The sequence below is a fragment of the Pocillopora verrucosa genome, chromosome 4, assembly GCF_036669915.1.
Source record: "Pocillopora verrucosa isolate sample1 chromosome 4, ASM3666991v2, whole genome shotgun sequence".
In the NCBI taxonomy this organism is placed as follows: domain Eukaryota; kingdom Metazoa; phylum Cnidaria; class Anthozoa; order Scleractinia; family Pocilloporidae; genus Pocillopora; species Pocillopora verrucosa.
This window is the reverse complement of record NC_089315.1, coordinates 16,791,719-16,819,605: the sequence shown is the minus strand read 5'-3', so window position 1 is coordinate 16,819,605 and position 27,887 is coordinate 16,791,719. Positions and strand designations below refer to the sequence as shown.

General features: G+C 38.8%; 3 protein-coding genes across 3 annotated transcripts in view; all 3 read left to right on the top strand.

The window, feature by feature from the left end:
- Nucleotides 1-1,374, top strand: part of LOC131775558 (complement C3-like) — a 36,800-nt gene extending 35,426 nt beyond the window's left edge. Inside the window, exon 42 of the mRNA XM_059091677.2 lies at nucleotides 236-1,374. Within this exon, the coding sequence (XP_058947660.2) occupies nucleotides 236-561 (326 nt within the window). The 3' untranslated portion in view covers nucleotides 562-1,374. The remainder of the gene's footprint in view (nucleotides 1-235) is intronic.
- Nucleotides 1,375-1,920: 546 nt separating this feature from the next.
- Nucleotides 1,921-13,774, top strand: LOC136280257 (complement C2-like). Its single transcript, XM_066165228.1, has 14 exons — nucleotides 1,921-2,232; nucleotides 2,985-3,198; nucleotides 4,096-4,156; nucleotides 4,735-4,929; nucleotides 5,087-5,260; nucleotides 5,469-5,636; nucleotides 6,509-6,685; nucleotides 7,503-7,676; nucleotides 7,846-8,035; nucleotides 9,154-9,470; nucleotides 9,967-10,095; nucleotides 10,816-10,926; nucleotides 11,866-11,998; nucleotides 12,616-13,774. Exons 2-14 carry the CDS (start codon nucleotides 3,181-3,183, stop codon nucleotides 13,232-13,234), a joined length of 2,466 nt encoding a protein of 821 aa, XP_066021325.1. The 5' UTR covers nucleotides 1,921-2,232; nucleotides 2,985-3,180; the 3' UTR covers nucleotides 13,235-13,774.
- A 1,331-nt stretch (nucleotides 13,775-15,105) lies between these two features.
- On the top strand, nucleotides 15,106-26,104 carry LOC131775549 (complement C2). The gene is made up of 14 exons (XM_059091665.2): nucleotides 15,106-15,205; nucleotides 16,110-16,170; nucleotides 16,730-16,924; nucleotides 17,082-17,255; nucleotides 17,464-17,631; nucleotides 18,152-18,337; nucleotides 18,646-18,822; nucleotides 19,640-19,813; nucleotides 19,981-20,248; nucleotides 21,364-21,680; nucleotides 22,251-22,379; nucleotides 23,091-23,201; nucleotides 24,153-24,285; nucleotides 24,903-26,104. Exons 1-14 carry the CDS (start codon nucleotides 15,188-15,190, stop codon nucleotides 25,519-25,521), a joined length of 2,730 nt encoding a protein of 909 aa, XP_058947648.2. The 5' UTR covers nucleotides 15,106-15,187; the 3' UTR covers nucleotides 25,522-26,104.
- Nucleotides 26,105-27,887: the final 1,783 nt, after the last annotated feature.

The window sequence follows — 27,887 nt, the reverse complement described above, 5'->3', positions numbered from 1 at the left end:
ATTTGTAAATCAATTTTTAAACAGTACCTATGTTTTAAACGCCTAGTACCGGAATAGTATACTTCTTTCTAGGGTTAACATTATTTAAATAAGGAAATGAGTAAGTGCTAGGTTAGGAGACGGAAAAGGATCTAGTAGAGTACAAATCAAATGATACAATCATACTTGCAAAGACTCGCTTTAGCCCAAATCTTTTAACCATTCATTTTTTATTTATTCTTTTTTTCAATGCCAGTCATAAAAGGAAAGCTCTTGCTGGTCGATGAGGTAGAAACCATGCTTGAGTACGTCGTCGAGGTTGTGCAAATCATTCTAAAAGGAAACAAGAAACTGAAACTCAGACGTAAAGACGGTAAGAAAACACGGATAGAGCTTACGAAGCGAGGAACGTGCCGGAGTCTTAAACTTGAGACTAACAAGGAATACTTGATCATGGGTCGAGATGAAGGAGGCAAGTACGAGCTGGACGAGAATTCGTTCGTCAAACTGTGGCCTGAAGTCGGCGAGAACAAAGCTAAATTGGATAAATTTGCTCGAGAATTTAAGCCCTCAAAATGCTAAATTATGAGGATTGCATGATGTAGAGTGATACTATGCCAAGCAAGATATTATCTTGATATCAAAGTAGAGTAAAAATTTTATTTGTTTCTTTCCTACTTTTAAAGATGATTTTTTTTTTATTTTTTTTTTTGTTATTTGCATGCTGCTTTAACCTTTATGGTCAGCCACAACGTAGCTCGCGAAGGGAAACTTGGACCACGTTCGTTTATAATGGACGAGCTCAGTTAAGGTTTGCGCATTTTGAAATACACAAGCTTAAATTTTCCCATTGCAACACTGATCTGTAATTGGCGTTCAACAGGCTTAACTTTCCCATCCTCCTGTATTTGATGGTAGCTACCAGGTTGGATTATCTCTTCCTGAGCAAACCCTAATGTTAGTCTGCTCTGTCAGAATTAAAGGCACTTTTTGACGTTTTTTTAGGATTCATTTATAGGCTGAGTATTTTACAGAAACTGTTGTAGTCTAAATTACTTTCTATGGGATTCCTGACGAATGCTTCCTCGGCCAATCTATGTTTTCTTTGTGCTTAATGAGGAAGCGTTTCAGTTTCCACCCCATCTAGCAATCACGTTTTTTTTTCTGAGGTTCGCGTTGAAGGTAGACTGCTGACCAGTGTGCATTTTGCGCCAGATTGCTGAGTTTCCTTTTAAGTCAGCTTCGCTGTTTTGGGGCTGTGAAAGGTTAATTCTGGAGTTAAAGAAGAAGCATCGGTAGATGAAAAATGGAAGCATTAACTTTTAAAAAGTATCTTCATAGCCTAATTATGCCGCACAGTATTTAGCAAATGAAATAAACGCCAAGTTTTAATGATTTTTACACTGTCATTGTCTGCACAAAAGCAGTTGAGATTCGCAGGTAAACTCAGTACTTATGGATATCTCCTATCGAATAGTATGCTTTGGACTTGTTTTGTTGTGTCGAGATTACACTGAAAAAATTCTAAGAGTTTCTACTTGAATTTTTATCTGTTATGCAATTCTTAACCTGCCTAGTGCTGTAGGCATACATCTGTTTCGCACTGATTCTCTCTATATCACATAAGTTGTCTTCGCTTTCGCGCCTCATTGTGATGCTTATCATTTCAGATTTTCTTAAGATTTTTGCTCCATATCTCTTTCCATTGTTGTTTTTGCCTGAAGTGCAGGCGTCTTATTAGGGCGAGCTAATGTTATATTCATTCTATCGTTTATTCGACCGGGCATGTTTGATTTGGAGTTTGAGTGGAGGCTGGGGGTGGGGGCGGGGGAAGGGCGAGAATCTTCACTCCCCCACCCCCACCATTTTCCTTATTTTTGATCGTCGGACCCTCCCTAGACTTCCGCCACTATATAAATCAAAGATGGCGGCCATAATTTGCATTAAGAAAATATTGAGCACTCACTCGCCAAAATTACTCCTGCTCTAAGCCATTTTAAAATTTCATGGCTTTCGGAAATAGACGTTCGTTCGCCTTCTAAGTTTGGAATTCCATGCATTGCTTTTCAAAAACGCACGTGCTTTCACTTTGTTACGACAAAAATTTTTTGAGCTGCTTCGATGTAATCTTCCTGTAATCTTCACGACTGCGGAAAAGATGAATTATCCATGTAATTTTGCCATCACCTGACGTTAAACCTTTACCTGGCCTTTAAGTGAAGTCATGTCATTTCTGTAGACACGTGAATTCAGGTAAGCTTCAAATTTTTCTTTCTCATATTTATAAAAATCCCTGAATGATGGTATCATTAGAATTAAGGCTGTTCTTATTTCATACTACGTTTCCCCTGCACGACGGCGAGAGGACCGTCCGTGTTTCGGCCAGAGAACATCACTACACTGATTCCGACTGAAGAAATAAGGTGATTTTAAGAAGTGGACAACAATATCAAATTCTAATCAAATTACTTCAGACTTGTCACGCAATCCTCTTCGAAAAAATATTTGAATGTTTGGTAATCAGATGTTGGTTTTTCTCACAAACCTTGCACGAGGCATAATGAAACACAAAAGATCTCTCACTCACTCTCTCTCTGACATTTCCACTTCAGTCAGGAGAATTTGGCCTAGTATTTTCCGTGCGTTGCGGTGTTAGCTGTGATATTTTCTTCTCTTAGATGACATCTTTGCAAACGAAGTTTTATCTGGAGATAGATAACTTTATTTAACGTAGGGGCCAGTTTAAATAATGAAATAATACAATAATAATATTAATTATGTTAAAAGCTACGGCAACTTCCCAACTCTAAGAAAAATTAATGGTCACTAAAATGATCAACCAAAACCTTGCAAAACTATGAATTGGATTAAAAAATAAAACTAAAAACTAATTGCTCTTATGTGCTTGTGAAATTACTGGCTACCGGCTGCTGCACGTTTGAATATTAGATACCTCCTCAACCGTAATCAAACGTCTGAGTGTTTGACTTTTCGTTCCGCTGAAGCGCATCGAAACCTCATACTTCCAATGGACGTGAGTACCTGTTTGTTTTGGCAATTGATCAGCGCAATTGATCCGCGCAATATCAGAGAAGGCGTCTAAAAGCTGACAGGATGTAAAAGCATCAGTTACTAAGGAAGTTGAAGCATGCAGTCTAAGTGGTGCAACTGTAAACCAAATGAGATGTGAGGTGATTCAAGATGTCTTTAGGACTCAAGGTGAGTCGCTTTCAAACAAATTATTGTTTTCTATCTTTCTTCCTCGATTTTAGGATGAAGAAGTGAGTGAATATTTCCCACAAATATCAAGTGTGCCTTCTGGGTATTTTTGATGTTTTATTCGCAGGTCAGATAATTATAGACGAATGTTTACCTTCCATTGAGGGCGTTAAGATGAATTGAAGTGAATCTTAATTGATCCAGTGTCATAGATTTTCTGGGAAGAATAATCTTGAATCTAATAGGAAATTGCCTATATACCGTATCTCATTGTCAAATTTGATGTCTATCAGAATGCGGAATGTAGTTTTTACTGATTCATGCTGGAGTGCCAAGCTCAACTTACTTTTATCAAAAACCTAAAGTAACTCAGTGTTCGTTACAATACAATGATAAATATCTGAGACGAAGATTACTCTAGGGAAAAGTTTTGGGATGCATCAATTTCACTGGATTATCGTTTTAAGGGTATTTGGATCCGTAGTGATTTATAATAAGAGGTGTTCGAATTCTCAGTTAAATCCAGACACCGATGAATCATGCGATATTTGGTGCTGAAGCGTTTGCTACGCAGCTAGTTCAGACTACTGTTCTTAAAATAGTCTACAATGGATCCAATCGTCTACAAAGTTAGTTCAACATAGAATGAAATGAAAATTCTGAACCCGTTGTGTCTTTTTCATAAAGGCCACCTGAAATAATAATCCATGGTTTCCGAATGTTACTCGCTCTTTGTTCTTTCGATCGTTCCCTGCGTCAGAGAATCTATGTAGCCTCGTTCGCAACCGTCGTCTCAGCTCGTCACGCCAAGCGCTTTTTTAACCAAGTCAAGGTGTCGCGTGAGTGAATAGACAATTTTATATTTTGATTTTGTTTTTGTTTTATGCCTCCTCATAGATAGTATTATGTGCGTTTGCTGCCATATTGACCTGTTCCGTTCAGTGTGTCAAGAGCGCAAGTAAGTTTGAAATCTTTGATCATTTAATATGAAGACAACTGAATCCTCCGACCCCACCCCCCCCCCTCCTTCCATATGAAAAAAATGAAATTCCAGAATTAGTAGATTAATTTACCGTATTTCTACGAATAAGCGCCCGGACAAGATTTCGGCTAATAAGGAGGGCGCTTATTCAAGGGGGGGGGGGGGGGGAGGGGAGGGGAGGGGAGGGGGGCTTATTAAATTAGCACCAAGAGAATATAAACTGAGAGAACTTATCCCCCATACGTAGCACGACAGTAGGAAAAAAAATGAAATAACAGATAACGCACGTAAAGGAATTCTAGAAGCGCATTGAGATGGAAATAACTGGAAGTTAACCGAAGGAAAAGAAACTATTCTCATGTACTGATCCCCTTTGTAGTTGAAGCTTAAAAGATATAAATCAAGTGGCAAGAGAAACAGGCTATCCTATCCCCCCCCCCTCAATATCTTGAGGGGGGCGCTTGTTTGACGTTATAGCCAAGGGGGTGGGCGCTTATTCGAGTAAATACGGTATGATGACTTGAATTTACTTGCGTTACATTATTTAACTGTAGGGTCTGGAAGGAAAAGTTGCGCACAAGTGCTCCGAGACTTACGGAGGAATCCGCCGAATCATACCGTGATCCACATCAACATACGCTTATCCAAAGCAAAATACATTTGTCATAAAGGATTCATTTTGTCCGGATCTGAACTGCGGACTTGCAGGAGAGGGAGATGGAGAGAGAAAGAGGACCCCAAATGTTTAGGTAACATTTAATGATTCAAAAATAATTGAAACCCCATAGCTCCTGGGCTTTTCCCTCGACATTGTTCATTTTGTTTTACTTTACGTTTTATGATTTATTTCAAAATTCTCTCAGGTGTATATCTACATGTATGTCTTTACCTCCTGTTGTCTTTTAGTTCCCAGACCTTGTGGAAGACCAAAGGTTATACCACACCTTAAATACACAGGTTCAAGTTTTAACTTCAAGGATAATTTGAAGTATGAATGTGACGTCGGCTTCAAACTGAAAGGACCCAAAAGAAGAAAATGTGGTATTACTGGAAAGTGGTCCAGGGCACCTAAATGTCTAGGTTCGTTACACTCCAGCTCTTTATGTTGTTTGTCGTCTCTCTCTGTCTTCCCTTTTTGTGAAACCATGGACTGTAAACCACAAATACTGGCACACAGCAAGAGTCCTTTATAGAACCCCTTATCTCCATATGGCCGTTTAGGCCAAATGGTGTTTTACTCTCCGTTTATTTAGGACTATTAATCGCTGTTATTTTCTTTTTCCGTCAGGTCCTTGCGGGAAGCCCAGCGATATCCCCCACGCTCACGTTGAAGGTTCAAGTTATGACTTCAAAGATACACTCAGTTACACCTGTGTGAGAGGCTACAAACTTAACGGACCAATCAGAAGAAAGTGTCTCGAAAATGGAGTGTGGTCTACAGCTCCGTCATGTTCACGTAAGTCGTAATGCGTCCCCCACGATTAAAGTTGAAAACTATTTAACGACTTCATGTAATAGATACCTATCATATCTCTCACTACGTGGTCTGATTGGTTAACTTCGCGAGCTTTTATCACTTTGCGGCCTACTTAATTCCAAAGTCTGTTTGAACTGAAATTTTCACCCTCTATTTGTACCGATTTGCACAATAAGTTACGGAACCCTGTTTTTTCCGCTCGGATTTATGGCTCGCGCGCTTCACGCCTATGCCATAAATTCGAGCAGAAAAAACTCAGTCTGTAACTGACAGCACAGACCGAGAAAACGAGTTTTAAGAAGTAGCCCCTTCAGTGTAAAGCAGATAAATTTCAAACAAAAATGCTATCACTCTGCATTGTCCATATTCATCCCTAATTCCCACGTCAAATTTGTTCTTATGTTTTCTTCTCCCGCAATATATTTCCATAAGAATCCAATGCGAGGATCCTGAAAGCTAACCATGCGAACTGGAAATATAACTTCCTATGAAACCAATTTCTTTTATGGCGCAACTTTGTTGTTCGAGTGCAATGAAGGCTATGAGTTGAAAGGATCTGAAACAGTCAGTTGCTTGGAAAATGGCTGGATACCTCGACGGTGGCCATATTGTAGCAGTAAGTCTATTTGGTGAAACCTAGCCGAGGCATTCAATAGAACGGGGCGGAAGTATCATGTGATACAAAACAAGAAAAAATTCATGGAGGGTGGATTTTGGCCATCATCCTTATCACCCATATCTTTCCATCATTTTCCTTATTTTTGTTTTGTTTTTTGTTTTTGTTTTTTTTGGATGATGTGGAATATACCATTTCATGCATTATTTTGAATTTCTAATTGAAATCCAAACAGAGAAAGTTTGTCCTGATCCTGGAATACCAGAAGGAGGTCACCGATTTGGATACAGAACAGTTGGAAGTACGATGCAGTTTTCTTGTCAAGCAGGATATAAACTCCACGGCTCAGCGGTGAGAACCTGTCTGGAAAATAAGGAATGGAGTGGATCTCTGACTACATGTCAAAACGGAAGTAAGTGGATTTTACCGGTTACTATGACTATTACAAGCTTTATTTTCTTTCATCGGTACATCTGAATTACGGAAATGAACAATGGCTCATCTCACATAACAGCATAACAGCAAAGTGACGTTAACGTTTCAAGTTATGATAAAGAAGTCCTCGAATCGCAAATTTTAAATCTCAAAACGTTTTTGCACCACCTATTATCATTTTTACCCTTGTGTGCCGGAAGTAAGACAACTTGAACTCCATTTTGATTATATTTGATGATCAGATGATGGAAATTCTGTTGATGAATCGCAACCATTATTTCTTTAAACTGTTTATTTTTGGCCGAAGAGACACGAAGTTTGAATGGAACAGTACTTTCAATAGGAATTGAAGAAGGTGGCTACATTTGTGAAGCACCCGCCGGAGAATAATATAAATTACAATTTCCCACTAATATCCCATAACTTTCATTCAGAATAAATTGGCTTCAATAGAAGTTTTCGGTGTTACTTCCGTAGTTGATCATTAAGTATTAGTCTCCTTTAAAACAATTGTTTAACTGATCATTTTTTCGCCGGAAATGTATGAAACGTATGCTCGAATATATGATAACACAATATTAATCATTTTCATCAAAAGTCGTTTATACAGGTAAAAGTCGAATGAAAGAACTCTAGAAGAACTCGAGGTGTTTTAGGCCTCACTCCGTGAGTTTGCTTGAAAGCATACAAAGTATACCCGGCTGACCCGGCGATTTCCAACAGAATACCTGCCGGAGCTCCGGCGGGTGCTGGGTCTTATTGAAGGCAGTGATTGAAAAATGATATTCTTTCAGACACCGATTGCCCGATTCTTGGTACTCCCGTAAGCGGACGAAAGTACGGTAGCAGCTACAACAAAGGAGACATTGTGAAATTCAAGTGCAATCGTGGATTTGTGCTCAAAGGTTCTGCGGTGCGGGTGTGTAAAGAGAACAGGACATGGAATGGCACAGAGACTTTCTGTGAAGGTATAGAATACTGCCCACTTTTTCCATGAGTTTCTGTGTTAGAAAAAGTGTTGTTTTACTGAAATAGATTAGTTCTACGGATATGGCCTGAACAAAAATGAATGTTTCTTGTCGTTTGGATTTGAATCTTTTTTCAAGTTTTCTTTTTCTTTTTTTTTTTTTTAATTAGATAAAGTCGGTGTCAATACAACGAACTCCGCCGGGAATACTCGCGGGAGAGCAATCTTCAATCAGTACGATAACATGTTAGATCTAGTATTTGTGCTTGATGCTTCCACCAGCGTAACGAGAGAAAAGTTTCAACTTGGTCTGAGATTTGTGAAGAAGCTTGTAAAATTCCTTGGAATAAATAGCACGAGGTACGGGTTGAAAGTTAATCTTTCCTTATGTTTGTGTTCGGGCACCTGGCTAGTCTGTAGACGTGAAATTATTTACGATTATCGCTTTCCTCTCTTCGAATGATCTTCCACCAAACCCTCCAGGGGAGAAATCACGACGATGAAAATTTCTCGTCAATACACTCAACATGAAGAAGCGACGGCCAGCCCGGGTTATGCCTAACTTATGTTTAACATTTTTGTATCAGTAACACAAGTACAACAACAAAATTTTTTTCTGCTGACGGAAGTTTTTCGCACAACATCTATGTTAAGAGGTATTGCAACAGAAGGGCAAAAATTTGAACATCTCCAGCAAACTCGTTGAATGAATCTCCAATTCTCCTCGCATGCGTGAACTTGAACTTTCAATACAGTGTTAACTTGATAAGTAATGGTAATAGGACTGAGTGAAGTCCATTTCGGTCTGTAATCATACGAGTGATTAACAAAATCACGAGTATGATTACAGACAGAATTGAACAACACGAAGTCCTGTCACAAAACTATTACAAAATTTGAGAAAGAAACTAGACATCGGTTAGACATTTTCCTAAAAAATAACAGCAAAAGTTGACTCGGCGAAATGCGAGACAACAGTGTGCACACATGACGCGTTCTGTCCACTTACACAGGCATGACGTGTTAACTGTCCCTTTAACTGTCCTATTTCACTGTTCAATTACAAGCATGACGCGTACACTGCCTTATTAGTGCTCAAATCGGGCTGGTGATAACTAATCACGTTCGAGAATTTTGTTGTAGTTTTGATTATCTTGTGTCAGCGTATAACGGTATTTTTAACCGACCCAAGATATCTTGAATTTGGGACACTTCCTAGATGTTGAATTGTAGAAAAGTATTAATGTAGTGTGGACCTGGGAATCTTGAACTTATGCTTTTCCTAGGCCGTAAATTTGTGCCCGTGTTTCACCATAATTTGGCGGCACCTCTAAGTGTACAAGAGCATCACCGAGGTTTTTAACCTGGAGCAGTCTTGAAAATTCATCATCTCTACCTCTTGGAACAATTCCCCTAGGCTCCAGTACCCCTATATTTCTCTGAGAGTAATCACGGTAGAAGCTTTTCCACCCTTATAGGGCTTTCATGAAAAAAATAAGGACAGCAGCTGTAACATTTGGCACAGACGTTACACTACACTTCAATTTGGGAGATGACAAAGCCAGCACAATCCGAAAGACTCTTGCAGCTATTGACGACATACGTTTCGAAGGGGGAGCAACTGCCTCAGCTGATGCTTTGAAAAAGGTCAAAGATGTAGTGGTCCCTTACAAAAGGTTTGGCAGTGATGGGGTGCTGATATTCATAACAGACGGAAAATCAAACACGGGGGATCCTCCCCAAAAATTAGCGGCAAAACTCCGCGAGGAAGATGGCTTTGAAATATATGTTATTGGTAAGAGGACCTTGTCTAAAGTAGCAGTATTTCACTCACCTGTTTAACCTTAGGTTCATTCACATAGTCCTTGATAAGCAGTTGAATCAGTTTTTTAGTGATTAATCTTCACCAAGAGGAAGTCGTTTACAGAAATCAACGCTGCTCTTTGTCATGGTCACGTCATGGTCTTTTGTGACCATACAAAAACATGATTTTGTATGGTCAGACCTTCCTAGTTAAAACAAACACTCTATTAGTTTCCTTATTTTCAAATTTACATGGGACCTCGTAACTTCTATTCCCATTCAAGCACAGTCTAGACCTTCTCTGAAAAAATGAGAACGCTCCTCGTTGATCAATTTCTTTTGCATTCCCAAAAAAGTCAAGATTCCTTCGTCACGCGGTTGGGCTTTTTCTAGCTTCAAGTGGTCCGGGCTTGCTGCTCCGCTCTATCGCTTTTTGTTATGAAATTTTTTTTTATTAGTTTTATAACTTTATTTTTTATTATCACAAGGAGTGGGAAGGGACGTACGTCAAACAGAACTATGGCAAATAGCGTCATATGGCAAGCGTAATGCATTACGCCTCAAAACTTATGAAGATTTTGATAGAGTCATTGACAAAGTAGTAAACACCAATGTTGGTAAGTTGTGTTGGTTGTTAAAAATCTAAATATTGCTAATTTATGCTTCAATGTTACGTATGGTTGAAGCTCCCTTGATTGAAGAGTCTTGACATACCAACTAAATACCCCGATCACACCAAAGCATGAACATATTTTATTACTGTTTTGTTAAACTTTTTTGTTTTAAGTCGTCTACTAATAGAAGGTGCTTAAACCAATGTTTTTTAACTGAAATTTAGCACACTCAAAATACAAGTTAGTTATTACTTGAAACTTATGGAAATTTAGTTTTGCAGATCTCTGTTTTCAATTGTCATGCAGTTAAACCGAACTTGTTTTGCTGGTTTGAATTGGGTATGAGTGTTTGTTTGGCCAATCGAACCCTCTTATCGGTAAATAGAAGGTTGCAACCAAAGAGGAGTGAGGAAGAACAAGGTCGAGCGGAACTGATTCCTTCCTTTCAATAGGGAAAGTTAGTTTTCACACTCCTCCTTGGAATACAGTACTTGTCTAATAAGTTGAGTGCCGAACCCTGGAGACAATGTCGAACCCTTCCAAACGCGTAGTACTTTCGTACAAGATAATTGGGCTTTGGAATGTTTCGCTCGGACGAAGGGCTAACTCTCGAAACGCTCAACTCAGCTGGTAAAATCCAATTATCTTACAACACCCTCACCGAAGCAATATCAGAGTTTCTTTAGAAACTTACCACCGTTATAAATTTTTACTTTCTTACAGACTATTCCTTGTGTGGAGAAAGTCCATTTGACCCACGCGGACGTATCGTTGGTGGTGAAATTTCAAGGAGAGGAAGGTGGCCCTGGCAAGTTGCAATTTACGTCGTCACAAGTAAAGTTTATTTCATTGTGTGTTCTTTCATGTAAATATTCATATCAGGCAAAAGCGGTTGGGGGCGATAGTCAGAGCAGTACCTCTTGAAAACGTACCGCCTGAATTAACTGCCCGGCCACGGTTGTTCGAAGGTCGGATAACGCTATCCACTGGATAAATCTCTATCCTGATGTGGTTTTGCGTTTGCCAGGTTACCTAGTTTATCGTCAGTAGTCGGATATTTACAATAATTGACGGCTCTTTCGAAGGGTCAGTTCACTCTGAAATCTCAAATCGTGATAAAAAAATCTAAACACTGGATAATTTCGAAGGTAAAAAATTACATGCTTTTTGAAGCAAACTTCTCCCTTAATCCTTCACATCCTAACATCAGTATGCATATTTTCCATTTCTTATAGATGTTACTGACGAAGCTGATTAACAATCGAGAGCTTCTTTCAGTTGCGATCATTTCCCATATTCTCGTGATGTTTGATTTAGAAGCGATACTGTAAGAGGAAATAAGATGCATGAGACAGTACTGAAGTGCCTCCTTTCTTCGAAAAGTTTAGATTAATTTTAATAACTTAAAAAAATGTGTTCTATTCTACAAACAAGTAGAAAAACTGCTGACACAGAGAGCTCAGCATTGATTAACATGTTAATTCTCCTTATAATATCCATACTTTATCTACCAGACAGGTATTGAGAATATGAAAACTTATCAGGTAGAAGTTATTTTGATCTAACACAAAATTCTCGTGACTAGTTTACAAAGAAATGTGTAGCAACTGGAGGGAGAATTAACAATCAGATCTTGGCAAAGCGCTCAAAGCGCTTTGCATGTCATTGCAATTGAGTGCAGAGTAGAGTAGAGTATTTAGGTTCAAATTTCAAAAACAAGAGCGTGCTAGCGATAAAACCTGTTAACTCAACTTTATTTTCGTCTTCTTTCAGACTATGATTGGGCCGGACAACAGAAATTCCACTGTAGTGGTTCCCTTATTTCTCGTCAGTGGGTTTTGACTGCCGCTCATTGCTTTTTTAAAAAGGAGAAAAACGAGGTCCGAAGACTTACCAGCCCGTCCTCGTGAGTTGCAGACCAACTGATCTTTTCCCAGTCAACGCATCCATATATTCATTCAACCATCCATCTGTTCGTTATCCATTCAAATGCTTATCCTTTTCCTTTTATTCCTTCCATCCATCTTGCCATTCACCTCGCCCATCAGTTCCTCTATTCGTTGACAGTTGATCCATTCGCCTTCCATCAACCCTTCCGTGGGTCTGTCTGTCTTCCTGTCTAATATCACCATGCTCTGATTTTTATTCATATACTGATCATTATAGTGTTATAGTTAGATCAAACAAAACGATATAAGTTCTCTATACGCAAAAAAAAATTATAATTCAGTTGAAAGTTCCTCGTTCAAAAGTTATGCATTAAGGATATTAGTAAGTGGAAGTTTGGATCATTTAATCCGGCCTTTTCTTGCACCACTTTTGTTGGTATTTTTCCCCTATTCTTCAGTGTATTCCAAGCTCATGTTTTTCTTGTTCTCGTGTGTGACAGAAAGTGGGCCATCAAAAAATAAAATGTTATTTCGCTGTCGGTCTAAAAGCTACTGAAATCAGTACCGCAAAGTTCTCGTTTTGATTCTGACGCAAAATATTGTAATGTCACACCTATTCTTATAATATTCTCAGATACGTTTTGTACGCTGGTGTCCATAACTTAACAAGGAAGGGAAATAAAGAGACCACGCAAGAAAGAAAACCTAAGAAAATAATTCCTTATGACGACGATTTTGACTTCAGCTCGTTCCGAAATGATATAGCTCTTGTGAAAGTCGAGCCGCCGTTTGAATTGAAAGCGTTTGTGCGAACTGTGTGTTTGCCTGAGAAGGGTGAACCAGATTTGGCAACTCCTGGCAATTACGTCACAGTGGCGGGATGGGGAGGAACAAAACATGTTCCAATTGGAAAAAGGGCTAAGTCCCGCGACTCATCAGAAGTGCTGAAACATGCTTCTTTTCAAATCCAAGATGACCGGTTGTGTGAGAACAAAGCAACCCTTAAAATTGACTCTGCCATAACATTTTGCGCAGGGGATGGTAAGGGCAAAAACGGCGCTTGCCACGGAGATAGCGGTGGAGCATACGTTCTAGATACAAAAGTAGAAAATGGCAAACGCCATGCATGGGTCGCCGCTGGTATTGTAAGTTGGGGCCATGGATGCGCGGTTAAGGGGCAATACCAATACTACACTAAAGTGCATCCATTTGTCGACTGGATAAAGCAAAAAATGAAACAATATAAAGATTAGAAAAACGTTCAAGTTTTTATTGAAATTGAGTCAACCTCCAATCCATTGGTTTTGCATAGATTCGCCCACGATGAGTTGTTGCTTGTTTTAGGCTTTTACTGTTTCCTTTTGACGATTCTTTTTCACTAATGGGCCACAGTGATTACTTTGTTTTGTAGTCTTGCTGCTCTTAGATCTATAATTGAAATGCACTCAGTGTCTTTAAGAAATGATGACAGCAGTTTTTGTTAACAATGACTTTTCATTATAAGAGGATAGGCCTCAGACGTGACAAGGTACCAAACTTTAAAAGAGAATAATCGATTTTGGTAGACAGACGATATTCATACATGTAACTATGATTCCAAAGCCCCGATTTTTAAGAAAAGTGTACTCTGATAAAGAAGCTTTCAATATGTTTTTAAAAATCTCCTTAAATGGAATAATGATGGCAGCAAATTTTTTTATCCTTGTAACTTGATGTCAAATGATAATGGGCTCAGCGGTATCTTGCTGTTTTTTTTTCTTAGATAAATAAGTCAATTAGTAATAAAGTAATGGAAGCGATTGAATTGTTGAAGTTTTCTTTTTCGTTGTATCATAGAGATTTTTCTCAAATCCTTTGTACGTTTAGCTGAAGCTCGATTGAAATTGCCTTTGATTGTAAGTGATCCTGTCTATAACAACTCGCCAAGGATGACAAATTGAGAAACAAGAATACTCATGCTCTACGCCATTTTAAAATTTCTTGGCTTTCGGAAATAGACGTTCGTTCGCCTTCTAAGTTTGGAATTCCATGCAATGCTTTTCAAAAACGCATTGCTTTCACTTTGTTACGACAAAAATTTTTTGAGCGGCTTCGATGTAATCTTCCTGTAATCTTCACGACTGCGGAAAAGATTAATTATCTATGTAATTTTGCCATCACCTGACGTTAAACCTTTACCTGGCCTTTAAGTAAAGTAATGTCATTTCTGTAGACACTTGAATTAACGTAAGCTTCAAATTTTTCTTTCCCATATTTATAAAAATCCCTGAATGATGGTATCATTAGAATTAAGGCTGTTCTTATTTTATACTACTTTTTCCCTGCACGACGGCGAGAGGACCGTCCGTGTTTCGGCCAGAGAACATCACTACACTGTTTCCGACTGAAGAAATAAGGTGATTTTAAGAAGTGGACAACAATATCAAATTCTAATCAAATTACTTCAGACTTGTCACGCAATCCTCTCCGAAAAAATTGTCTGTTGACAGCATTTGAATGTTTGGTAATCAGATGTTGGTTTTTCTCACAAACCTTGCACGAGGCATAATGAAACACAAAAGATCCCTCACTCACTCTCTCTCTGACATTTTCACTTCAGTCAGGAGAACTAGGCCTAGTATTTTCCGTGCTCGAGCATTAATTTTTTGCGTTGTTAGCCGTGATATTTTCTTCTCTTAGATGAAATCTTTGCAAACGAAGTTTTATCTGGAGATAGATAACTTTATTTAACGTAGGGGCCAGTTTAGATAATGAAATAATACAATAATAATATTAATTATGTTAAAAGCTACGGCAACTTCCCAACTCTAAGAAAAATTGATGGTCCTTCACTAAAATGATCAACCTAAACTTTGCAAAACTATGAATTGGATTAAAAAATAAAACTAAAAACTAATTGTTCTTATGTGCTTGTGAAATTACTGGCTACCGGCTGCTGCACGTTTGAATATTAGATACCTCCTCAACCGTAATCAACCGTCTGTGTGTTTGACCTTTCGTTCCACTGAAGCGCATCGAAACCTCATACTTCCAATGGACGTGAGTACCTGTTTGTTTTGGCAATTGATCAGCGCAATTGATCCGCGCAAGATAAGAGAAGGCGTCTGAAAGCTGACAGGATGTAAAAGCGTCAGTTAGTAAGGAAGTTGAAGCATGCAGTCTAAGTGGTGCAACTGTAAACCAAATGAGATTTGAGGTGATTCAAGATGTCTTTAGGACTCAAGGTGAGTCGCTTTCATACAAATTATTTGTTTTCTACCTTTCTTCCTCGATTTTAGGATTAAGAAGTGAGCGAACATTCCCCACAAATATCAAGTGTGCCTTCTGGGTATTTTTGATGTTTTTATTCGCCGGTCAGATAATTATAGAAGAATGTTTACCTTCCATTGAGGGCGTTAAGATGAATTGAAGTGAATCTTAATTGATCCAGTGTCATAGATTTTCTGGGAAGAATAATCTTGAATCTAATAGGAAATTGCCTATATACAGTATCTCATTGTCAAATTTGATGTCTACCAGAATGCGTAATGTAGTTTTTACTGATTCATGTTGGAGTGCCAAGCTCAACTTACTCTTAACAAAAACCTAAAGTGACTCAGTGTTCGTTACAATACAATGATAAATATCTGAGACGAAGATTACTGTATGGAAAAGTTTTGGGATGCATCAATTTCACTGGATTATCGTTTTAAGGGTATTTGGATCCGTAGTGATTTATAATAAGAGGTGTTCGAATTCTCAGTTAAATCCAGACATCGATGAATCATGCGACATTTTGTGCTGAAGCGGTTGTTACGCAGCTAGTTCAGACTACTGTTCTTAAAATAGTCTACAATGGATCCAATCGTCTACAAAACCGAGTTAGTTCAACATAGAATGAAATGAAAATTCTGAACCCGTTGTTTCTTTTTCATAAAGGCCACCTGAAATAATAATCCATGGTTTCCGAATGTTACTCGCTCTTTGTTCTTTCGATCGTTCCCTGCGTCAGAGAATCTATGTAGCCTCGTTCGCAACCGTCGTCTCAGCTCGTCACGCCAAGCGCTTTTTTTTCCAAGTCAAGGTGTCGCGTGAGTGAATAGACAATTTGATATTTTGATTTTATTTTTCTTTTATGCCTCTTCATAGATAGCATTATGTGCGTTTGCTGCCATATTGACCTGTTCCGTTCAGTGTGTCAAGAGCGCAAGTAAGTTTGAAATCTTTGATCATTTAATATGAAGACAACTGAATCCTCCGACCCCCCCCCCTCCCCCCCATATGAAAAAAAATGAAATTCCAGAATTAGTAGATTAATTTACCGTATTTCTACGAAGAAGCGCCCGGACAAGATTTCGGCTAATAAGGAGGGCGCTTATTCGAGGGGGGGGGGGAGGGGGGGCTTCTTAAATTAGCACCAAGAGAATATAAACTGAGAGAACGTATCCCCCATACGTAGCACGACAGTAGGAAAAAAAATTAAATAATAGATAACGCACGTAAAGGAATTCTAGAAGCGCATTGAGATGGAAATAACTGGAAGTTAACCGAAGGAAAAGAAACTATTCTCATGTACTGATCCCCTTTGTAGTTGAAGCTTAAAAGATATAAATCAAGTGGCAAGAGAAACAGGCTATCCTATCCCCCCCCCCCCCTCAATATCTTGAGGGGGGCGCTTGTTTGACATTGTAGCTAAGGGGGTGGGCGCTTATTCGGGGAAATACGGTATGACGACTTGAATTTACTTGCGTTACATTATTTAACTGCAGGGTCTGGAAGGAAAGGTTGCGCACAAGTGCTCCGAGACTTAAAGAGGAATCCACCGAATCATACCGTGATCCAAATCAACATACGCTTATTCAAAGCAAAATACATTTGTCATAAAGGATTCATTTTATCCGGGTCTGAACTGCGGACTTGCAGGAGAGGGAGATGGAGAGAGAAAGAGGACCCCAAATGTTTAGGTAACAATAAATGATTCAAAAATGATTGAAACCCCATAGCTCCTAGGCTTCTTCCTCGACATTGTTCATTTTGTTTCACTTCACGTTTTATGATTTATTTCAAAATTCTCTCAGGTGTATATCTACATGTATGTCTTTACCTCCTGTTGTCTTTTAGTTCCCAGACCCTGTGGAAGACCCAAGGTTATACCACACCTTAAATACACAGGTTCAAGTTTTAACTTCAAGGATAATTTGAAGTATGAATGTGACGTCGGCTTCAAACTGAAAGGACCCAAAAGAAGAAAATGTGGTATTACTCGAAAGTGGTCCAGGGCACCTAAATGTCTAGGTTCGTTACACTCCAGCTCTTTATGTTGTTTGTCGTCTCTCTCTGTCTTCCCTTTTTGTGAAACCATGGACTGTAAACCACAAATACTGGCACACAGCAAGAGTCATTTATAGAACCCATTATCTCCATATGGTCGTTTAGGCCAAATGGTGTTTTACTCTCAGTTTATTTAGGACTATTAATCGCTGTTATTTTCTTTTTCCGTCAGGTCCTTGCGGGAAGCCCAGCGATGTCCCCCACGCTCACGTTGAAGGTTCAAGTTATGACTTCAAAGATACACTCAGTTACAGCTGTGTGAGAGGCTACAAACTTAACGGACCAATCAGCAGAAAGTGTCTCGAAAATGGAGTGTGGTCTACAGCTCCGTCATGTTCACGTAAGTCGTAATGCGTCCCCCATGATTAAAGTTGAAAACTATTTAACGACTTCATGTAATAGATACTTATCATATCTCTCACTACGTGGTCTGATTGGTTAACTTCGCGAGCTTTTATCACTTTGCGGCCTACTTAATTCCAAAGTCTGTTTGAATTGAAATTTTCACCCTCTATTTGTACTGATTTGCACAATAAGTTACGGAACCCTGCTTTTTCCGCTCGGATTTATAGCTCGCGCGCTTCACGCTTAAGCCATAAATTCGAGCAGAAAAAACTCAGTCTGTAACTGACAGCACAGACCCAGAAAACGAGTTTAAGAAGTGGTATATCTCTCCAAATACCTCAATTAAGTGACCATATATTGATGACAACTACAGTGGACAACGGCCCAAGCCTCTTCAGTGTAAAGCAGATAAATTTCAAACAAAAATGCTATCCCTCTGCATTGTCCATATTCATCCCTACTTCCCACGTCAAATTTGTTCTGATGTTTTCTTCTCCCGCAACATATTTCCACAGGAATCCAATGCGAGGATCCTGGAAAGCTAACCATGCGAAATGGAAATATAACTTCAGATGAAACCAATTTCTTTTATGGCGCAACTTTGTTGTTCGAGTGCAATGAAGGCTATGAGTTGAAAGGATCTAAAACAGTCAGTTGCTTGGAAAATGGCTGGATACCTCGACGGTGGCCATATTGTAGCAGTAAGTGTATTTGGTGAAACCCAGCCGAGGCATTCAATAGAACGGGGCGGAAGTATCATGTGATACAAAACAAGAAAAAATTCATGGAGGGCGGATTTTGGCCATCATCCTTATCACCCATATCTTTCCATCATTTTCCTTATTTTTTTTTGTTTTGTTTTGTTTAGTTTTTTTTTTCACGTTTTTCTGCCTTAGATTGACTTATCTGCCATGAGAGCTTTTTTTTGGGACATTTGAACCGTTCACTGGATGATGTAGAGTATGCCATTTCATTCATTATTTTGAATTTCTAATTGAAATCCAAACAGAGAAAGTTTGTCCTGATCCTGGAAGACCAGAAGGAGGTCACCGATTTGGATACAGAAAAGTTGGAAGTACGATGCAGTTTTCTTGTCAAGCAGGATATAAACTCCACGGCTCAGCGGTGAGAACCTGTCTGGAAAATAAGGAATGGAGTGGATCTCTGACTACATGTCAAAACGGAAGTAAGTAGATTTTACCGGTTACTATGATTGTTACAAGCTGTATTTTCTTTCATCGGTACATCTGAATTACGGAAATGAACAATGGCTCATCTCACATAACAGCATAACAGCAAAGTGACGTTAATGTTTCAAGTTATGATAAAGAAGTCCTCGAATCGCAAATTTTAAATTTCAAAACGTTTTTGCACCACTTATTATTATTTTTACGCTTGTGTACCGGAAGTAAGACAACTTGACCTCCATTTTGATTATATTTCATGACCAGATGATGGAAATTCTGTTGATGAATCGCAACCATTATTTCTTTGAACTGTTTATTTGTGGCCGAAGAGACACGAAGTTTGAATGGAACAGTGCTTTCAATAAGAATTGAAGAAGATGGCTACATTTGTGAAGCACTCGCCAGAGAATAATATAAATTGCAATTTCCCACTAATATTCCATTACTTCCATTCAGAATAAACTGGCTTCAATAGAGGTTTTCGGTGTTACTTTCAAAGTTGATCATTAAGTATTAGTCTCCTTTAAAAAAATTGTTTAACTGATCGTTTTTTTGCTGGAAATGTATGAAACGTATGCTCGAATATATGATAACACAATATTAATCATTTTCATCAAAAGTCGTTTATAAAGGTAAAAGTCGAATGAAAGAACTCTATAAGAACTCGAGGTATTTTAGGCCTCACTCCATGAGTTTGCTCTAAAGCATACAAGGCATACCCGACTGACCCGGCGATTTCCAACAGAATACCTGCCGGAGCTCCGGCGGGTGCTGGGTCTTATTGAAAGCAGTGATTGAAAAATGATATTCTTTCAGACACCCATTGCCCGATTCTTGGTACTCCCGTAAGCGGACGAAAGTACGGTAGCAACTACAACAAAGGAGACATTGTGAAATTCAAGTGCAATCTTGGATTTGTGCTCAAAGGTTCTGCGGTGCGGGTGTGTAGAGAGAACAGGACATGGAATGGCACAGAGACTTTCTGTAAAGGTATAGAATACTGCCCACTTTTTCTATGAGTTTCTGTGTTAGAAAAAGTGTTGTTTTACTGAAATAGATTAGTACTACGGATATGGCCTGAACAAAAATGAATGTTTCTTTTCGTTTGGATTTGAATCTTTTTCCAAGTTTTCATTTTCTTTTTTTTTTTTAATTAGATAAAGTCGAGGACAGTTTCGAAGATGTTAGCACAACGGCCTTCAATCTTCGGAAGAATCTCATCGATACCTTGTTGACGTATACTAGTGTCAATACAACGAACTCCTCCGGGAATACTCGCGGGAGAGCAATCTTCAATCAGTACGATAACATGTTAGATCTAGTATTTGTGCTTGATGCTTCCACCAGCGTAACGAGAGAAAAGTTTCAACTTGGTCTGAGATTTGTGAAGAAGCTTGTAAAATTCCTTGGAACAAATAGCACGAGGTACGGGTTGAAAGTTAACCTTTCCTTATGTTTGTGTTCGGGCACCTGGCTAGTCTGTAGACGTGAAATTATTTACGATTATCGCTTTCCTCTCTTCGATTGATCTTCCACCAAACCTTCCAGGGGAGAAATCACGACGATGAAAATTTCTCGTCAATACACTCAACATGAAGAAGCGACGGCCAGCCCGAGTTATGCCTAACTTATGTTTAACATTTTTGTATCAGTAACACAAGTACAACAACAAAATTTTTTATACTGGCGGAAGTTTTTCGCACAACATCTATGTTAAGAGGTATTGCAACAGAAGGGCAAAAATTTGAACATCTCCAGCAAACTCGTTGATTGAATCTCCAATTTGGGGCCGCTTCTCCTCGCATGCGTGAACTTGAACTTTCAATACAGTGTTAACTTGATAAGTAATGGTAATAGGACTGAGTGAAGTCCATTTCGGTCTGTAATCATACGAGTGATTAACAAAATCACGAGTATGATTACAGACAGAATTGAACAACACGAAGTCCTGTTACAAAACTATGACAAAATTTGAGAAAGAAACTAGACATCGGTTAGACATTTTCCTAAAAAAAACCGCAAAAGTTGACTCGGCGAAATGCGAGACAACAGTGTGCGCACATGACGCGTTCTGTCCACTTACACAGGCATGACGTGTTAACTGTCGTATTACACTGTTCAATTACAAGCATGACGCGTACACTGCCCTATTAGTGCTCAAATCGGGCTGGTGATAACTAATCACGTTCGAGAATTTTGTTGTAGTTTTGATTATCTTGTGTCAGCGTATAACGGTATTTTTAACCGACCCAAGATATCTTGAATTTGGGACACTTCCTAGATGTTGAATTGTAGAAAAGTATTAATGTAGTGTGGACCTGGGAATCTTGAACTTATGCTTTTCCTCGGCCGTAAATTTGTGCCCGTGTTTCACCATAATTTGGCGGCACCTCTAAGTGTATAAGAGCATCACCGAGGTTTTTAACCTGGAGCAGTCTTGAAAATTCATCATCTCTAACTCTTGGAACAATTCCCCTAGGCTCCAGTACCCCTATATTTCTCTGAGAGTAATCACGGTAGAAGCTTTTCCACTCTTATAGGGCTTTCAAAAACAAAATAAGGACAGCGGCTGTAACATTTGGCACAGACGTTACACTACACTTCAATTTGGGAGATGAAAAGGGCAGCACAATCCAAAAGACTCTTGCAGCTATTGACGACATACGTTTCGAAGGGGGAGCAACTGCCTCAGCTGATGCTTTGAAAAAGGTCAAAGATGTAGTGGTCCCTCACAAAAGGTTTGGCAGCGATGGGGTGCTGATATTCATAACAGACGGAAAATCAAACACGGGGGGTCCTCCCCAAAAATTAGCGGCAAAACTCCGCGAAGAAGATGACTTTGAAATATATGTTATTGGTAAGAGGACCTTGTCTAAAGTAGCAGTATTTCACTCACCTGTTTAACCTTAGGTTCATTCACATAGTCCTTGATAAGCAGTTGAATCAACTTTTTAGTAAATAATCTTCACCAAGAGGAATTCGTTTACAGAAATCAACGCTGCTCTTTGTCATGGTCACGTCATGGTCTTTTGTGACCATACAAAAACATAATTTTGTATGGTCAGACCTTCCTGGTTAAAACAAACAGTATATTAGTTTCCTTATTTCCAAATTTACATGGGACCTCGTAACTTCTATTCCCATTCAAGCACAGTCTAGACCTTCTCAGAAAAAATGAGAACGCTCCTCGTTGATCAATTTCTTTTGCATTCCCAAAATGCGTTGCGTTTTTTTTTTTATTTTTTTTTTATTTTTATGTTTATGTTGCTATGCAAAATCCAGCCATTCGCTAAAGTCAAGATTCCTACGTCACGCGATTGGGCTTTTTCTAGCTTCAAGTGGTCCAGGCTTGCTGCTCCGCTCTATCGCTTTTTGTTATGAATTTTTTTTTTATTAGTTTTATAACTTTATTTTTTATTATCACAAGGAGTGGGAAGGGACGTACGTCAAACAGAACTATGGCAAATAGCGTCATATGGCAAGCGTAATGTAGTACGCCTCAGAACTTATGAAGATCTTGATAGAGTCATTGACAAAGCAGTAAACACCTATGTTAGTAAGTTGTGTTGGTTGTTGAAAATCTAAATATTGCTAATTTATACTTCAATGTTACGTATAGTTAAAGCTCCCTTGATTTAAAAGTCTTGACATACCAACTAAATACCCCGATCACACCAAAGCTTGAACATATTTTATTACTGTTTTGTTAAACTTTTTTTTGTTTTAAGTCGTCTACTTATAGAAGGTGCTTAAACCAATGTTTGTTAATTGCTTAAAATACAAGTTAGTTATTACTTGTAACTTATGGAAATTTAGTTTTGCAGATCTCTGTTTTCAATTGTCATGCAGTTAAACCGAACTTGTTTCGCTGGTTTGAATTGGGTATGAGTGTTTGTTTGGCCAATCGAACCCTCTTATTGGTAAATAGAAGGTTGCGACCAAGGAGGAGTATGGAAGAACAAGGTCGAGCGGAACGGATTCTTTCCTTTTAATAGGGAAAGTTAGTTTTCACACTCCTCCTTGGAATACAGTACTTGTCTAATAAGTTGAGTGCCGAACCCTGGAGACAATGTCGAACCCTTTCCAAACGCGTAGTACTTTCGCACAAGATAATTGGGCTTTGGAATGTTTCGCTCGGACGAAGGGCTAACTCTCGAAACGCTCAACTCAGCTGGTAAAATCCAATTATCTTACAACACCCTCACCGAAGCAATATCAGAGTTTCTTTAGAAACTTACCACCTTTATAAATTTTTACTTTCTTACAGACTATTCTTCGTGTGGAGAAAGTCAATATGACTTGCGCGGACGTATCGTTGGTGGTGAAATTTCAAGGAGAGGAAGGTGGCCCTGGCAAGTTGCAATTTACATCGTCGCAAGTAAAGTTTATTTCATTGTGTGTTCTTTCATGTAAATATTCATATCAGGCAAAAACGGTTGGGGGCGATAATCAGAGCAGTACCTCTTGAAAACGTACCGCCTGAATTAACTGCCCGGCCACGGTTGTTCGAAGGTTGGATAACGCTATCCACTGGATAAATCTTTATCCTGATGTGGTTTTGCGTTTGCCAGGTTACCTAGTTTATCGTCAGTAATCGGATATTTACAATAATTGACGGCTCTTTCGAAGGGTCAGTTCACTCTGAAATCTCAAATCGTGATAAAAAAATCTAAACACTGAATAATTTCGAAGGTGAAAAATTACATGCTTTTTGGAGTAAACTTCTCCCTTAATCCTTCACATCCTAACATCAGTATGCATATTTTCCATTTCTTATAGATGTTACTGACGAAGCTGATTTGTTTAACAATCGAGAGATTCTTTCAGTTGCGATCATTTCCCATATTCTCGTGATGTTTGATTTAGAAGCGATACTGTAAGAAGAAATAAGATGCATGAGACAGTACTGAAGTGCCTCCTTTTTTCGACAAGTTTAGATTAATTTTGATAACTTAAAAAAATGCTTTAAGTGTTCTATTCTACAAACAAGTAGAAAAACTGCTGACACAGAGAGCTCAGCATTGATTAACATGTTAATTCTCCCTATAATATCCATACTTTATCTACCAGACAGGTATTGAGAATATGAAAACTTATCAAGTAGAAGTTATTTTGATCTAACACAAAATTCTCGTGACTAGTTTACAAAGAAATGTGTAGCAACTGGAGGGAGAATTAACAATCAGATCTTGGCAAAGCGCTCAAAGCGCTTTGCATGTCATTGCAATTGAGTGCAGAGTAGAGTAGAGTATTTAGGTTCAAATTTCAAAAACAAGAGCGTGCTAGCGATAAAACCTGTTAACTCAACTTTATTTTCGTCTTCTTTCAGACTATGATTGGGCCGGACAACAGAAATTCCACTGTAGTGGTTCCCTTATTTCTCGTCAGTGGGTTTTGACTGCCGCTCATTGCTTTTTTAAAAAGGAGAAAAACGAGGTCCGAAGACTTACCAGCCCGTCCTCGTGAGTTGCAGACCAACTGATCTTTTCCCAGTCAACGCATCCATATATTCATTCAACCATCCATCTGTTCGTTATCCATTCAAATGCTTATCCTTTTCCTTTTATTCCTTCCATCCATCTTGCCATTCACCTCGCCCATCAGTTCCTCTATTCGTTGACAGTTGATCCATTCGCCTTCCATCAACCCTTCCGTGGGTCTGTCTGTCTTCCTGTCTAATATCACCATGCTCTGATTTTTATTCATATACTGATCATTATAGTGTTATAGTTAGATCAAACAAAACGATATAAGTTCTCTATACGCAAAAAAAAATTATAATTCAGTTGAAAGTTCCTCGTTCAAAAGTTATGCATTAAGGATATTAGTAAGTGGAAGTTTGGATCATTTAATCCGGCCTTTTCTTGCACCACTTTTGTTGGTATTTTTCCCCTATTCTTCAGTGTATTCCAAGCTCATGTTTTTCTTGTTCTCGTGTGTGACAGAAAGTGGGCCATCAAAAAATAAAATGTTATTTCGCTGTCGGTCTAAAAGCTACTGAAATCAGTACCGCAAAGTTCTCGTTTTGATTCTGACGCAAAATATTGTAATGTCACACCTATTCTTATAATATTCTCAGATACGTTTTGTACGCTGGTGTCCATAACTTAACAAGGAAGGGAAATAAAGAGACCACGCAAGAAAGAAAACCTAAGAAAATAATTCCTTATGACGACGATTTTGACTTCAGCTCGTTCCGAAATGATATAGCTCTTGTGAAAGTCGAGCCGCCGTTTGAATTGAAAGCGTTTGTGCGAACTGTGTGTTTGCCTGAGAAGGGTGAACCAGATTTGGCAACTCCTGGCAATTACGGCACAGTGGCGGGATGGGGAGGAACAAAACATGTTCCAATTGGAGAAAGGGCTAAGTCCCGCGACTCATCAGAAGTGCTGAAACATGCTTCTTTTCAAATCGAAGATGACCGGTTGTGTAAGAAGAAAGCAAGCCTTAAAATCGACTCTGCCATAACATTTTGCGCAGGGGATGGTAAGGGCAAAAATGACACTTGCCAAGGAGATAGCGGTGGAGCATACGTTCGAGATACAAAAGTAGAAAATGGCAAACGCCTTGCATGGGTCGCCGCTGGTATTGTAAGTTGGGGCGATGGATGCGCGGTTAAGGGGCAATACGGATACTACACTAAAGTGCATCCATTTATCGACTGGATAAAGCAAAAAATGAAACAATATAAAGATTAGAAAAATGTTCAAGTTTTTATTGAAATTGAGTCAACCTCCAACCCATTGGTTTTGCATAGCTTCGCCCACGATGAGTTGTTGCTTGTTTTAGGCTTTTACTGTTCCCTTTTGACGATTCTTTTTTACTAATGGGCCACAGTGATTACTTTGTTTTGTAGACTTGCTGCTCCTAGATCTGTAATTGAAATGCACTCAGTGTCTTTAAGAAATGATGACAGCAGTTTTTGTTAACAATGACTTTTCATTACAAGAGGATAGGCCTCAGACGTGACAAGGTACCAAACTTTAAAAGAGAATAATCGATTTTGGTAGACAGACGATGTTCATACATGTAACTATGATTCTAAAGCCCCGATTTTTAAGAAAAGTGTTCTCTGATAGAGAAGCCTTCAATGTTTTTTGAAAAATCTCCTTAAATGGAATAATGATGGCAGCAATTTTTTTTATCCCTGTAACTTGATGTCAGATGATAATGGGCTCAGCGGTATCTTGCTGTTTTTTTTCTTAGATAAAGAAGTAAATTAGTAATAAATATTTTTAGATAAAGAAGTCAATTAGTAATAAAGTAATGGCAGCGATTGAATTGTTGAAGTTTTCTTTTTCGTTATATCATAGAGATTTTTCTCAAATCCTTTGTACGTTTAGCCGAAGCTCGATTGAAATTGCCTTTGATTGTAAGTGATCCTGTCTATAACAACTCGCCAAGGATGACAAATTGAGGAGCAAGAATAAACATAAACGGAACGAAATGGCGGAAAAGACATTAAGACATTGAAAGATGAGCTGGATTTATAAGATGGACAAGTGAATTAGCTCTGTTAAACTGACTATTCAGTCTCATTGGTAGCTCTTCGAAAGATGGAAACACTTCCCTGAGTATGGTAAAAATAAGTAAGCAAGCTCCATATATATTTCCTCTTGCTTTCCTCGACACAAGCTCTACCGTCGAGATACGAGGATCAGTTACGAGTTTGAATATAACTTACACTGGATGAAGTGTAATGTACTAACCAGAAATACTTGTGAGACCTGTTTTACTGTAAAAGGTATCTTATAGGGGATATTGTGGCTTGCAGATCATTTCATTGTCACTTCGATACAATTTAGAGGTCAGTTGCTCGAGAATAGAACAGCGAGGAGGAACTACAGGAGAGGGTAGGGTAACTGCAAGAAGTGACTATCCCTTACATTATCCAGCACACAGGAAATGAGAATACATAAACGCATCTGGTAGAGGTTTTCTTGATCTAAAACCAAAATCTCGTAACTATTTATAAGGGTATGTGTAGCGGCTAGAGGGAAGAATTAACAATCAGAGTTTAGAGGTTATAGGGTATATTTGGGTGGCCTTTCTACGAGTTAATTTCGTTGTAAGGCTTGATCGAGTGTACGAGTGAGCGTGTGGACGCGGATGAACTCCCGCGAGGAGCCACGACGCGCGCGAGTCAAGAACGGAATGGATTTGTCACAGGATGTTGACCTGACACGAATTTTTCCATTATTGAGACAAGGCGACTCACTTTGTTTTTTATTCCCTCCCTTGCATCTTAGCATGCCTACTTTACCCAATAAAGTTTTGATTTTGCCACTCAACTAAATCAGGGAAGTGGTTTTAAAGGTATATTCGCGATGCTCTCGTTTTCAGAGCCGCGGGGAGAGTACACTGTGAATGTAACACCAAAATGCATAGATGACGTCATGGTCTAGTTGTCGCGGCTGCTGAAGGTTAAGGAACATCATGCCACTATTTCCTTTTAATCCTACGCTTCAGATAATCCGGAAAGAAACCTTATAGCTGAGAGCTGTCTATTGTCTCTGATTTATTTCGATAACGTGACTAACCCGGTTGCTTCATAGTGTAAGAATTATACATTTTATTTTGCATTTTACTGAGGCTATTACACAGGAGGTATGCATGATCTCCTGAAAAAAAAAGTATTGAAATCAGGTGCCTTTCTTATGGAACTAAAAGTAAGCTGAAATGGAAATTAATACATGGAGTTTTGCCAAACAAACCGTGTGCCTACGTGATCAAACATAGCTTCCATTTCATTACTCAACCGTGTTGAACTGATAGAGTAAAATCACATTGCAATATGGGACAAATTGAGGAAATCCTTAGTCCTGGATGATTTTTCCTGTTGACTTGGAACATTCTCGATGATAGCATTTCCTTTTGTTCCAGGAGAAATATCTATGAAAATCACTGGTGTCAGTTACCTAAATATATACAAAAATATACTTAATTAAGTGTTGATGGAAGGCAGCCACGGAAATAATATATTCCTCTTACACGCGTTTTGTATAAATTCCCAGAAAAAACGGACTTCCCATTACATTTTTGTCGCCATATAAAAAATATTGAG